A 14,347-nucleotide genomic window follows, 5' to 3' on the forward strand; every position below is an offset into this window, starting at 1 on the left:
CCACAAGAAAACAGTGAGGGCTTCACACAGGCATGAAGCACTTACAGAGGCTTCATTCCGCAGAAGTTGTGCAGAAATGGGGCTTTAAAACCATGGCCCCTTGTTTCTCCCTCACACCAAGTGCTCCAACATTTACAGCTTCCACCCAAGGGACTACATTCTAAAACTCCCATCTCTGGGAGCAGACGGGACTGGCATTTGTGTGTCTCTCTAAACCACAGGAAGAAGCGGCCATTTAATATGAGCACATAAGCACTTCAACAGGCTTTGTCCCCCAGGAGCAGTGCAGAGAAGGGGCTTAAAAAACACAGGTTTCTGCTTCTGTCCAGAAGGGGTTAATGCTAGGCACTGAGTATCCCAACTTCTGCAGCCACCTCCCGAAGGACTCAATCGTAAACCTCTTAGCTACTTGAAGAAAGGGCATTAGGCATACGTGAATGTCCCTAGATCACAAAACAGAAAGGAAGTGTAAATGGACATGGAAACACTACCAGGGGCTACACCCCCTCAGAACAATGCAGAAAAGGATCAAGAATGTGCAGCTTCCATTTTCTTTCTGGGAAGGGGCTTCTGGCACACCCCCTAGTGGCTACTTGATGGCCTGGCTTCTAAAAACCATACATCAGAGAGCTAATGAGGCAAACAAACAGGACCCCTCCAGCAGCTGGAGCCAGAGCTCAGCACTTCATGAGTTTTCCCTCTGGCTCACCTAGTGATAAGCCTAGGCCTAGCCATTCTTTCTGGAAGGAGTTATGACATGCACCAAGTGCCACAACTTCTATAGCTCCTACCCAAAGGACTGTCTCTTTAATGATCTAGCTAGCTCTGGGAGTCAGTGGGTCTTTGCACTTTTGAGTAGCCATAGACCATGGAAAACAAAGAGGTGGATGTACAATGGGCCAATTTCTATCACATATCTCCCCAGAATCAGATGTTGCAGCCTGAACATGATTGCAGGCATTTGCCACAGATCCTCTCTCTGGCTTAATGCAAAGAACTGAAGATAAATGCCTGTGCTCAGCTTCACTGTGAAGACAGGAAAAATTGGAGCATGCATTCAACATGCCAACATTTCCAGCTACATCTAGAGGATCTGGCTCCTACCTTACCAATCTTAGGGGTACTGACAGGACATATCATATCCGAACCTCCAGGGTAGGGGGGACAAAAAACAGAGAAAGCAGTCTGGACAAACACTAAGATTACAGAGGCATCTTGAAATCTCTGGCTAGTCAAAGTAGTGAGATCCTCCCACATGAGGTCAGTCTGACAAGACTGAAAGAGGTAGCTGTCTTTTATAATACACAGAAACCAACACAGAGGGTCAAAGAAAATGAACAAAAACAGGGAAATACAGTTCAAATAAAATAACAAAATAAACCTCCAGAAACTGTTCTGAGTGAAGTGGACACATGTGATTTATCTGACATGGAATTAAAAATACAGATGCTCCTTGACCTATGATGAGGTTACATCCCAATAAATCCATCATAAGTCAAAAATGCACTTAATACCCTAGTAAGCCTATTATAAAGTTAAAAAAATTGTTAAGTCAAACTATTCAAAGTACAGATGCTCCTTGACTTACTATAAAGTTACATCCTGATAACCCCATTAAAGTCAAAAAGAATGTGAAGCCAAACCATTGTAAGTCAGGCACCATCTGTAATATTCATAAAGATCCTCACCAATATCAAGACAGAAATACAAAAACAAACTGAGAACTTCAACGAAGACAGAAAGTAAAAAAAGCACCAAACAGCAAATATAGAACTGAAGAATGCTATAACTGAACACAAAAATTTAATAGTTTCCACAGAAGACTAGATCAAGCAGAAAGAGAAAAAAAATCAGTGAATTCAAAGAGAGGTCACTGAAAAATCATCCAATCTGAGGAGCAAAAAATAAAAAGAATGAAGATATCTTAACAGACTTATGGGACACCATCAAGAGGAACAACTTATGAATTATTGGCTTGCCAGAAAGAGAAAAGAAAGAGAGAGGAAACATACTCAGTGAAATAATGGCAAAAATTTCCAGGCCTGAGGGAGGAAATAGAAAGCCAGCTCCAGGAAGCCCAAAGGACATTAAATAAGATTAATTCAAAAACACTCACACCAAGACACATTATAATGAAATTGTCAATAGCTAAAGATAAAGAAAGAGTTCATGTTGAAAGCAGCAAGGGAAAACTGTTTCATTATATGTAAGAGAACATTCATAAGACTATCAGTAGATTTCTTAACAGAAGCCTTGCAGGTTAGAAGGGAGTGAAGTGATATATTCAAAATACTGAAATAAAATAACTGCTAAGAATACTATATCCAGCGATAACATCTTTCAAAAACAAAGGGATGGTATAAACTTTCTCATACAAACAAAAGCTGAGAGTTTATCACCACAAGACCCACCTCACAGGAAATGCTAAATGGAGATTAAGCTGAAGGAAGAAGATATTTATTAGTAACATGAAAACATATGAAAATATAATACTCACTGATAAAAGTAAGTATATTGGCAAATCCAAAACACTCCAATACTGTAATGGTGGTGGGTAAATCATTAATATTTCCAGTAAAAAAAGTTAAGAGGCAAAACTACTAAAAACAACTAGAGCTACACAAATTTATTAAGGGATACAAATTATAAAAATGTGTAAAGTGTGACATCAAAAAACTTAAAATGTATAAGGTGGGGAGTAAAAGTATATAATTTGTATATGCAATCAAAATTAAGTTGTTACCAACTTAAAATAACCTATAATAAGTATAACATGTTTTATGTAAGCCCTCGAGTAAACACAAAAGGCTACAACAGATACACAAAAGAAAAAAAAAGAAAAGATCCAAAATATATCACTATAGAAAGCTATCAAACTGCAAAGGAAAAAAGAAACAAAGGATCTACAAAACAACCAGAAAACAATTAACAAAAAGGCAAAAGTAAGTCTGTACCTATCAACAATTACTTTGAATGTAAATGTATTAAATACACCAATCAAAAAGCATAGAGTAGCCAAATGGATTAAAAGATCACAAAAAGACCCAACTATACGCTGCTTACAAGAGACTCATTCCACCTTAAAGTTCACTCATAGACTGAAAGTGAAGGGATGAAAAAATAAAGTTCATATAAATGAAAACACAAAATAGACTTCAGATCAAAAAGTGTAAAAAGAGACAAAGATCATCATATAACAATAAGGGAATGAATTCTTCAAAATGATATTATAATTGTAAATACATATACACCCAACATTGGAGCATCTAACTATATAAAGCAAATAATAAGAGATCTGAAGAGAGACACAGACTAGAACAGAATAACAGCAGGGGATTTTAATACCCTACTTTCACGATTGAACAGATCATCTAAACAGAAAATCAATAAAGAAATACTAGACTTGAACGACACTTTAGACCAAATATACCTAACAGACAGAATATTCCATCTAACAGAAACAGAATACACATTCTTCTAGAGTGCATACAGAATACTCTCTATGATGGATCATATGTTAGACCACAAAACGAGTCTTCCTTAACAAACTTAAGATCAAATTATAACAAATATCTTTTCCAAACCAATCGTACGAAACTAGAAATCAATCAGAAAAAAAATCAAACAGGAAAAATCATGCAAATGTTTTAAATATGTGAAAATAAAACAATATGCTTCTGAAAAAAACTTCTCAAATCAGATCAAAGAAGTAATTAAATGAGAAATTTTTAAACATCCTGAGACAAATGAGAATGGAAACACAACATATCAAAACTTACTGGATTCAGCAAAAGCAGTTCTAAGAGGAAACAGTATAGCAAAACGAACAGCTAAGTCAAAAAAGGAGAAAGATCTCAAATACATAACCTAACGTTACAACTCAAAGAACTAGAGAAAGAAGAACAAACAAGCCCAAAGTTAGCAGAAGGGAGGAGATAAAGATAAGAGCATAAACAAATGAAATAGAGACTAGAAAAACAATAGAAAAGATCAATGAAGCGAAAAGTTGTTTTTCTGAAAAGCTACACAAAATTGACAAATCCTTAGCTAGACTAAGTAAAAAAGAGGACTCAAGTAAATAAAATTACAAATGAAAGGAGATATTACTACTGATAACCCAAAAATACAAATTATCATGAGAATGCTAAGAACAATTTTGTGCCAACCTAGAAGAAATGAATAAATTCCTAGAAACATATAATTAATCTACCACGATGGAATCAAGAATAAATTGAAAATCTGAACAGACCAATAGTAAGAAAAAAGATCAAATCAGTAATTTAAAGTCTACCATCAAAAGAAAGCCTACCACCAGATGGTTGCACAGCTAAACTCTACCAAACATTCAAAGAACTAATACTAATATTTCTCTAGCACTTCAAAAAATTAAAGAGAAGGGAATACTTCCAAACTCATTTTACAAGGCCAGCATTACCCTGATACCAAAGCTAGTCACACACACTACAATTTTTTAAAATCTACAGGCCAATATCACTGGTGGACATAAATGCAAAAATCCTCAACAAAATCCTAGCAAACTATATTCAACAGTACATTTAAAAGATCATTTGTCATGATTAAGTGAAATTTATCCCCTGGATGCAAGATTTGTTCAATATATGCAAATCAATAAATGTGATTCACCATATTAACAGAAGTCAACTAAAATGATGATATTAAAATACATGGACTTTGATACTTTGTCAACTTCAAATTGGCTCATAGATTAATATTCTGATCTAAAATAAATTGAGAATTACATGGAGGGGTTAAAAAACATTTAAGCTCAATGAATGTTGATTTACAATGCCTCTTTTAAAAGACTAAAAGAACATTTACCTTGAAGTTCATTTTCTCCTATTTCAACATCAGAATCACTGTCTTCATTACTCTGCAAAGCAGCCATTTTTCTTTCTTGTATCTTTTTCTACAATGTAAAAGGATATTTTTCAGCTCTGTCCCATCTGTAAAAGAAGTGGTTTCCACATGAAACCATTCCTGCACCCCACACCCACCTTGGACAGCAGTTCGCTGCTCCACTGTCTGACCCCCTTAGGGACACTGATGATGCACTCCACGGCTTTGTTCAGGGTCTGCTGTACATCTTCCAGGGCAGGGGCCATGACGATGTTGGGAATGGCCAGAGTGATGCTCGCCCGGAAAATGGGCAGACTGTTCTGCTTCATGTTAGAGGCACTGTTACTGTCTGAGTTCACCCAAAACAAGGAATAATTCACATTTTTAATTTAAAATAAGATTTGCTTCCTTTGTAACCATAAGAATTAAAACAATACATAATAGCTATAAAATCCAATAAATACTTGTTGAATGAATGAGTCAATTAAAACTCATGGAGGATCTGGTATTGCTGAATATAACAAAGCAGTTCAGGGGAACCCAAGGCACTTTTTGCTGTTTACAGCTTCTTGGAATACTCTCCACAAAGAAACCCACTGTGTGGGATCAGGCTAAATTATAAACACTTCTCTAAAATATTAAAGATGATTCTTCCAAATAACAGGATGCCAACAAATTAGTTAAATGTAACTAAGTAAGCCAGGAATGAAGAACAAGACTATCAGCATAAGCCAAAGTTAGAATAAATAACCACTTTGGAATTTCAGATAAAACATAGATCTTTCCTACCATGGTGTGTATAATCCAAATGTGGAGTAGTTAAAAAAAATGGAAAAGAAATAAAGCACAATTTGCCATTCATATTGAAGGAGCTTTAAAGGTGGAACACAGGTATAGGTATGTAGATATAGACATGTATGTATCATACATAACTTTACATCATACATAACTTTACGTAGTTGCAAATATCTGTAATACAAAAGCTGATAAATAATTGTGATTGAATATTTAGCCTATCAGCCAACATTTATTAAGTTCTAATAATAACCCTGTGTCAAAAGAAAGAACTATCCTCCATCTTGAATGAAGTAAAACATAATACTCCATGGCACCAAACAAACAAACAAAAATCTTTCAGAGTTTCCACTTTTATTTACCCACTTTTAATTAAATATTAAAGATGTTTTCCTTCAAATGCCAATATTCAAGATACATAAAAAGATTTTATTATCCTATTATTTGAGTTTTCATTAATTACTATTATTTGTTTTCTTTTTACCATTTTTAACTTAAAATTTAATTTCAGGATGCCTCTAGATTTGACGGATTTTTGTGGCCCACCTGAGAAATACATCACCTGTTTCTGAACTGTGCTGAGGAAAAGACGATGCTATTGAAAATGAGGAAACCAGCTAGAAAGTACTAAATTAGCATAAAAATAGTAAAATACATATATATCCTTTGAAGAGTGTGACATTAGCAAGATGTTTCCACTTTGTAAGACTGGCTGACAAACCTAATGATTTAACAATGAAAGAATCTTTTCCATATAACTTCTTTTAAAGTATGTACCTTTTTCTTTCACCAATTAAAATAATTTTATATATTTTCATCTTATTACAGAAAGACTAAACGTACTACCAATTTTCATGTTATTAACAAAAGCTTAAGCAAACTGTTTAACCTCCCTGTGCTGTGCTCTAGTTCTCTGATTTAACATGAGAGTAAAGATAGTATCTACTTAATAGAATTGTTGGGATGATCAAGTTCATAATGTTTAAAATTACAAGAAGGCACTAAATAAACGGCGGATATGGCCAGGTGCAGTGACTCACGCCTGTAATCTTTGGGAGGCCGAGGCGGGTGGATTGCCTGAGCTCAGGAGCTCGCAACCAGCCTGGGCAACGAGGTGAAACCCCGTCTCTACTAACGTACAAAAAATTAGCCAGCCATGGCGGCTACTCCCAGCTACTTGGGCAGCTAAGCCAGAGAATCACTTGAACCCAGGAGGCGAAGGTTGCAGTGAGCAGAGATCGTGACACTGCACTCCAGCTTGGGAGACAGGGCAAGAATCCGTCTCAAAAATAAAAATAAAAATAAAAAAATAAATGATGGATATTTTTAATTATTTAATTTTAACAGGAACGTACGCATGCATGCACACACACACACACACACACACACACACATACCAGCAACTATGCCTGATCATTCACTAAGCAAACCATATGAGATTATTACCCCGGAAGTTAATTGTGTGAGAGGAATGAATGCGTTTGCGAATGGCCTCTAGTGTATTCCTTGTAACTTTCAGAAGAGCATCCATGTTCTGATGGTTGAAATGAGAGAGCAACTCGCGGGCTTCTTCCTCTAACATCTCAGTTTCTTTCTTTTTCCTCGTGACTGTCGTCAAAAACAGGGCATCGGCTCTGGCATTAATGAATGATGTCAAGGTGTCAAAATTTCCTTCTTCTCTTTTTGCTGTTACAAGATGAAAGAGATAGTGATAAGTTAGATGGATGGATGGATAGATGGATAGATGAATGAATGAATGGAATGGAATGGAAATGAATGAATGGAATGAATGGATGGATGGATGAATTGGATGGATGGATGGATGGATGGATGGATGGATGGATGGATGGATAGATAGATAGATAGATAGATAGATAGATAGATAGATAGATAGATAGATAGATTAGATAGATAGATAGATAGAATCATCTGTTGCAACTAAAGGATAAGTTACATGCAAGTTTAATATCACTTAAACCTCACACTTCTTAGGAAGTGAGGACATCAAAAAGTAGGAGGAGGAAACCAGGAATCAGATGGATTGATGGAGGCATCTCCTTCTCAGTATGAGAAAACAGCCAACAAGAGAGACAAGAACTGAAAAAGCTACACTGGCCCCCAAGGGCCTGGGTTCTGGTGCTACCTCCCACCAATAGCCCTAAAACTTTGGGGGGATAATTTCCCTTCTTCATATCTCAGTGTTCTCCTCTGTCCTGCAAAAGGTTTGCTCAGTCTAGATGCTCTCTGAGGGGAATTCCAATCAATCATCCATCCAACTCTATTGATAAGGTAAAATAAAACACCCACCCATACATAAATGCAAAGAAAGCTAACAAGGGCCAATGAAAAGTGCATGTTTGCACAGTTTAACCAAAAGTAGTAAGAATTAACAACATAGAGTCACTAAAATATGTTCAGGGCCATAATTTCAGATTTATACACATCATTAGAAAATTGAAAGGATGTTTTATAGAAGTATGAAATTAATTGCTATGTAGAAAATTCAGTTTTAGTTTTTAGCAAATATCATAGAAAAACAAGACCCTTTCATTACCCCATCTCTTACCTGAATTTTCATTTTTGTAATTAATATTATTTTCATTGGATATTTTTTCACTTTCTTCTTTAGATAAAACTTCCACATCCAGCAACATATTTACAAGCTCATTGACTGCCTCCTCCACTAATGAGCTTTTAAAATGTAGTATTTGTGCACCATTTACACAAAGATCCTAACCAAAAAAAAAAAAAAGATAGCACAGTGGTATATTGTTTATCTAGCTCTTGAGAGCACAGAAGCAGTGGAAGGAATGCTGTGGCTCAGCCTCCAGGTGAGATTTTAGCCCCAGTGATGCTTGGCCACATCCTTCACACTAGCACAGGCCAGGCGTCCTGTAAAGGAAATTGTTAAGGACAAGGGAACCAACTGGATGAGTGTAGATGGACCAGAATTACAGGCACTTCTCCATCAGTAGAGAAAACACCTTCAAAAGCCATCAGCACCCTCTCTTCCCATCACATTTCCTTCATATCACATAAATCGGATCCAGCCACCCTTCTTTCTCTCCTTGTCTTTGCCAACAAACCATAGTCATCCCCTCATTAATTTCAAAGACATTACCCAGCCCTCTAACTATATTGTACATTTCTCAAGAATGGATTTAATAAATATAAACTAACATGATTTGGGGCATGGTGATCAATTCTGCAGGAGATTAGGTAGACAGACAGTTATAGATGGATGATACAGACGGAATCAGTGATTTACCACCTAGTCGGAAAGTAAGCCCATGAAACAACAGACTGTCAGTTAGGCACAGTGTCCAGCTCCATTCCAAGTTCCAGCATTACACATCTTTAAACTTATATGGCTTGAAACTAGGATTCAAATCCTTGCTCTGCATGATCCTGAAAATCCTTCTCAGTCTCAATTCCCTCATATGTATAATGGTGATAATAGTAGAACTCACTGTAGTTTTTGCAAGTATTCCATAAAACAAATGCAAGTAAAACACTAAGAGCAGTGCCTGGCATAAAGTAAGCACACAAGAAGTGCTCGTTGTTATTACTGGTTGGAAAATCACAAACATCCACAAAACCTAAATATTTGCAAAGGTCAGTCATCTCATTCTATGTAAACTAACTCCTCAGTTCTCTGAGAGAACACTAATATTTTTTAAAGTCTGAATCTTAAGTCCTCTGACTCTACCTTGGAGAGAAACACACATGTGGTCTCCATTCTCAGGGCCAGCTCTCACAGGGAATCCTCAAGTAACTTGCAGCTCTTCCAGTCCTCTCAGTAACACAAACACGTGTTTGAAATCATAAAATTCCTTTGTATTGAGGGTTCTAGAAGATGAGATTGATAACCTCTCAAAGACTAACATAGTTCCAACAACATTGTTTACATCTCTTAACTCTTTCTCTCTGTGAGAAGGCATAACCATAAAAATGTAAACAGCATAGAAATTAACAAAGCGGAATATAAACACAATGAGGAAAAAGAAGTAATAAATAGACTCATTAAAATATCCCCTAGGACAAATAAAATAAATGAAAGATGCTGGCTCTACTTATCCTGCTTCATTTCAACAACTAACCTCCATGATGACACCCAAAAGCTGAAACCCACTAAAAGGGCCTGTCTTTGAATCCTGAATGGTGTCCTCCTTGAATAATCAGCGTGGAGCTCCACCATTTCCTCATTCCCATGATGCTTCAGCTTTGGCAAACCAGGAATCCACTAGATGCCACGTCTTCTCCAGGTCTCTTCACCCTTACTCCCTGGTTCATGCCGTCTCCTAACATGATTTCACACTTCAATCATTATTTTGCTAATATCCTTCACTCCATCACTCTCTGAACCTTCCACTGCCCCATCCAGGAGAAGCCCAACCCAAATGAACCAGGTGACCTACCCTTTCCACTGGCATGCATAGGTCATGGTGATGCAGATGCTTGGCACTGGGAATTCATGGTTCCCGAACTCAAACTGGCCCCTAATGCTACTTGGGAATCATTCTACATGACTATAGCCACTTCCCTCTACCAAGCTTCATAAGAGCTGTGTCTTCAAATCCCTGTGTCCTCAAGTTGTTATACCATCCTTCCTTATCATACTCAAAGAATGACCCTGATTTCTACAGCACAAAGCAAATAGAGGTCATGACACAGGGACTCAAACAACTCCCACTACACTCATGCAGAAGACAAATTGGCCTCCATCAGGAGCCCCTTTTCCTCTTGTTTCAGTGAATGCAATCATTCTCCTTTTATTCAAAGCTAACTCTACAACTTGAGCTCTGAATCACAGCTTCTCTGGCTTCCTCAGAAACCAAGCCTACCCCTTTCTTCCTCTCTATTGATTTTCCACCTGAGCATATGAACACCCAATGTACTTCAACTCAACACCTTTCTCCAGCTGCAACATGCTTCCACTTCAGAGCCTTTGCACATGCTATTCTCTCTGCCTGGCATGTTCTTCCCCTAAAATGTTCACATGGCTTGCATTCTCACTCCCTCCCTTCAAATCTAACCACCGAAGTCATCACTGACCATGGACATAAAATCACAACTTTCTGTCAGGTAACTCCTTTTCTCCATCATCCTTTTCATTTTTCTCCATCATCCTTTTCATTTTTCTCCATAACTGAATTATGAAAAATAAACAAATTCAAGAGAAATGATTTACTAATACCTATATTGGTAATCAAAAATCCAAATTCAAATTGGGTTCCACGATTTTGCTACTTAAGCTAAAAGTAGGAAACTATAATGAAACAGTGTTTGTTGGAAGTAAAATTGGTACTACTGCATTGCTGGTGGCATTCTAAGTTGGTAACATCCCTTTGAAAAGCAATTTTGCTACCAATATCAAGAGCCATCCAATAAGGCCATACTCTCTGACACAATAATTTTATTTTGGGGGAGGGAATAATATTAAAGGAGAAAATACATGATACATGCATATATTCACTGCAGCTCTTGACGAATTAGCAAAACTTTGGAAGCCATCTAAAGGTTCAGCAATAAGAAACTGGTAAGTAAATTACAGTATATCAACACAGTAGAATATTCTGAAGGCACCATTAAAAGGCTGCCTATGAAAGCCATGTAGCAACATGAAGAATATTTTGTGAGGAAATGCTAACTGGGAGAAAAAAGTACTATTCAAAACCTGATATATATGGAGTAGAGATCACATCTTTATTAAAAAGCTTAAAATGCATTAATATTATAATAATGATGGTATACTTGATTAAAATACTAGTTTCTTTCCATTTTTAAAATATTCTAAGACTTTCTTTTAAATTGAAAACAAGTGTATTTTTATAAAACAATCATCAGAAAAGGGGTAAGAGTAAAACCATGGAGGCAAGCGATTTCTCAGAGGAAGAGATCGTTTCTTAAATGATCCGGAAGAACAAGGGGAGGGTTAGGTGTACCCACAGTTAGTGAATGTGAGGAGGAGGGACTAGAAATTTCTAACATGTAGACCGTAAGTTTTGAGTATAAAATGACTTAATATAACCTGCCATTCAGGCAGAAAGGGGTGAACACAGCAGGCCTGAAACTGTTCTCCTTAGAAAGTCCTGCTTGGGAGGTGGTACCTTGGCCGGTGTCTGTAAGCTTGGATTTTGGGAGAGTTCCCCCTGTTGCCCTGCTGATAAAGATAGTTCGCTGTGCCTAAACTGCTTGTGCACACAATGTAGTTCATGCTGAACACCAGATTCCTTCTGGAAGTCTGGAATTCTGATCCATGCTAAGCACAGTGTGTGACCAGACCCAGTAAGAACCTTGGGCCCTGAGTCTCTAATAGGTTTCCCTGGGCAGAAACATTGCACAGAGGGGACAGTGAGCTCCAGGTAAGCCTCACAGGAGGGAGAAAGCATGAGGAAGCCTGGACAGGGACTCCCCAGACACCACCTGTCTTTGTTCCTTGTGATTCGGCTGCATCTCTTAACTATGTCAGGGCAGTGCAACTACGTGCTGAGTTCCATGAGTCCTCCTAGTGGGGGTGGTCTTGGAGACCCCGACACACCGTATTAAAATCATGATCGCGGAGTCCTTATCCTCAGGATGCCCACTGGGAATATTGTAAATGACGCTAACGTGACACGCCTGAAGGGGCACTTCGTGGAGCGCTGCTCCCAGGAGCTTGCTCCTGGCACAGGGAAGAAAGTGTCCCATTTGCAAATGTGTTGGAGAAATAATGAGCTAGGAAAAGTTAAATGAAGGGCCAGGCGCAGTGGCTCACACCTGTAATCCCAGCACTTTGGGAAGGCGAGGTGGGCAGGTTGCCTGAGCTCAGGAGTTTGAGACCAGCCTGGGCAATACGGTGAAACCCCATCTCTGCTAAAATACAAAAAATTAGGCAGGCATGGCAGCATGTGCCTGTAGTCCCAGCAAAACTTCTCTGGAAGCTGAGGCAAGAGAATTGCTTGAACCCAGGAGGCAGAGGTTGCAGTGAGCCGAGTTCACATCACTGCACTCCAGCTTGGGCAACAGAACAAGACTCCATCTCTCAAAAAAAAAAAAGTTAAACGGAGATCTTCTGAGGGCCTTTATCTTAATCTGTTAATGTGTAGTGGATCTGTAAGCACAGCCTTCATCCTAAGCAGTTTGCACTCACTCCCCGCCTCTCTCAGGATTCCCAGCAATGGTTCCAGAATTGTGTGCTATAGAACACCAGTTTGGGAAACCCCCCTCACCAAAAATGTTTAAAGAAGAAATTTTGTCTAGAAGCTGTTCAAAACAATTCTTTTGTTAATTAACCCTAGCTGATGAGAAGCACTTCTGCAAGACAGCTCTATCTTCATTAAAAAATGGAAAAATGAGGCCGGGCACAGTGGCTCACGCCTGTAATCCCAGCACTTTGGGAGGCCGAGGCAGGCAGATCACGAGGTCAGGAGATAGAGACCATCCTGGAAAACATGGTGAAATGCCGTCTCTACTAAAAATACAAAAAATTAGCCGGGCACGGTGGCGGGCGACTGTAGTCCCAGCTACTTGGGAGGCTGAGGCAGGAGAATGGTGTGAACCCGGGAGGCGGAGCTTGCAGTGAGCTGAGATCCTGCCACTGCACTCCAGCCTGGGCGACAGAGCAAGACTCCGTCTCAAAAAAAAGGAAAAATTCCAAGTGTGTTCTATGGCAATTTCTTTCCTACTGATCTGAAATGATGTGCTCCTCATAGCTAAGTGACTGTTTACTTACATACATTTCTCTTCATTGGCTAATTATTGTCAGAAGATTTCATGTTTGAATCACATCTATCACAGAGCATTGCAAGTAGAGAGAAAAATCTAATTTAAACTTCAAAAAAGTGACCTTTATAGGAAAATGAATCACCAAAAAACTTTAAACAAAAAAATCAAGCCTTTAATGACCTTTGTCATTTGGAGAAACTCTTCACAGGTAAGCGGCTCTGCCTGGGGAAGCTGACAAAGAGGCGTGCTGCTCATTTCTTCTAGAATGGCATCAATGCGGAACTCAATCAAATCATTGACCCTGTCAAGCAGCAACTCCAGGTCCTCTTCGGGAAAAAATAAAAGTAAATAAAAGAAATTAAGTAAAGCATTTTGTTTTTTAAAAACATCAACACTTGATTAAATGACAGTAGTAAAATCAGCTTTAAAGATTCACAGTTACATGTGTCCCCCCAATTCCCACTGTTTCACACTTGGTTGTTGCTAACAAAATATCCAAATTGTTAACTCTCTAATACTAATATTCTGTAGGGAGAAGAGAAAGTCTATCTTGGTAGCCCGTTCTAATTTATGATAATTCTTATTATGAAGTTTTAATACATTTTATAAATGCCTCCTTAGGGAATTTTAGCCAATTTCCTTTTGTTTTGTTTCCTGGGGCCATCATTCCTTCTCTGTGACCAGTTTCTCAGCCCCTGCCTGCCTAACTCTCACTCATACTTGATCTGGCTCAAGTGCATTTCCCCTCAGAGGCCCTGGGTGAATCCGTGTGCATTGGAGTGGTCCCTCCTTCTGTAAAACCACAAATGGAACAGCCTTCCATCTCTGCAGATTGTCTACCCATGTGTCTTATCTTCTTTAGAATTCATATTTTTTTATCCTTACATCTTCAACATTTAACCCAGTGTCTATTCCACAAGAAGTGTTCAACAAATTTTACTAAAGTGAAAGTTCCCTAATTTTTCTTTCACTGTAAATATCACAGGGT

At 38.2% G+C, this 14,347-nt stretch overlaps 1 protein-coding gene across 1 annotated transcript in view; it reads right to left on the reverse strand.

The window, feature by feature from the left end:
- Positions 1-14,347, reverse strand: part of DNAH5 (dynein axonemal heavy chain 5) — a 239,087-nt gene that overhangs the window by 178,790 nt on the left and 45,950 nt on the right. The window contains exons 17-21 of the mRNA XM_031666810.1: positions 13,540-13,685; positions 8,219-8,384; positions 7,099-7,338; positions 5,016-5,206; positions 4,840-4,927 (exon numbers count right to left, since the gene is read on the reverse strand). Of these exons, the coding sequence (XP_031522670.1) occupies positions 4,840-4,927; positions 5,016-5,206; positions 7,099-7,338; positions 8,219-8,384; positions 13,540-13,685 (831 nt within the window). The remainder of the gene's footprint in view (positions 1-4,839; positions 4,928-5,015; positions 5,207-7,098; positions 7,339-8,218; positions 8,385-13,539; positions 13,686-14,347) is intronic.

Source organism: Papio anubis, chromosome 5 (assembly GCF_008728515.1).
Source record: "Papio anubis isolate 15944 chromosome 5, Panubis1.0, whole genome shotgun sequence".
NCBI classification, from domain to species: domain Eukaryota; kingdom Metazoa; phylum Chordata; class Mammalia; order Primates; family Cercopithecidae; genus Papio; species Papio anubis.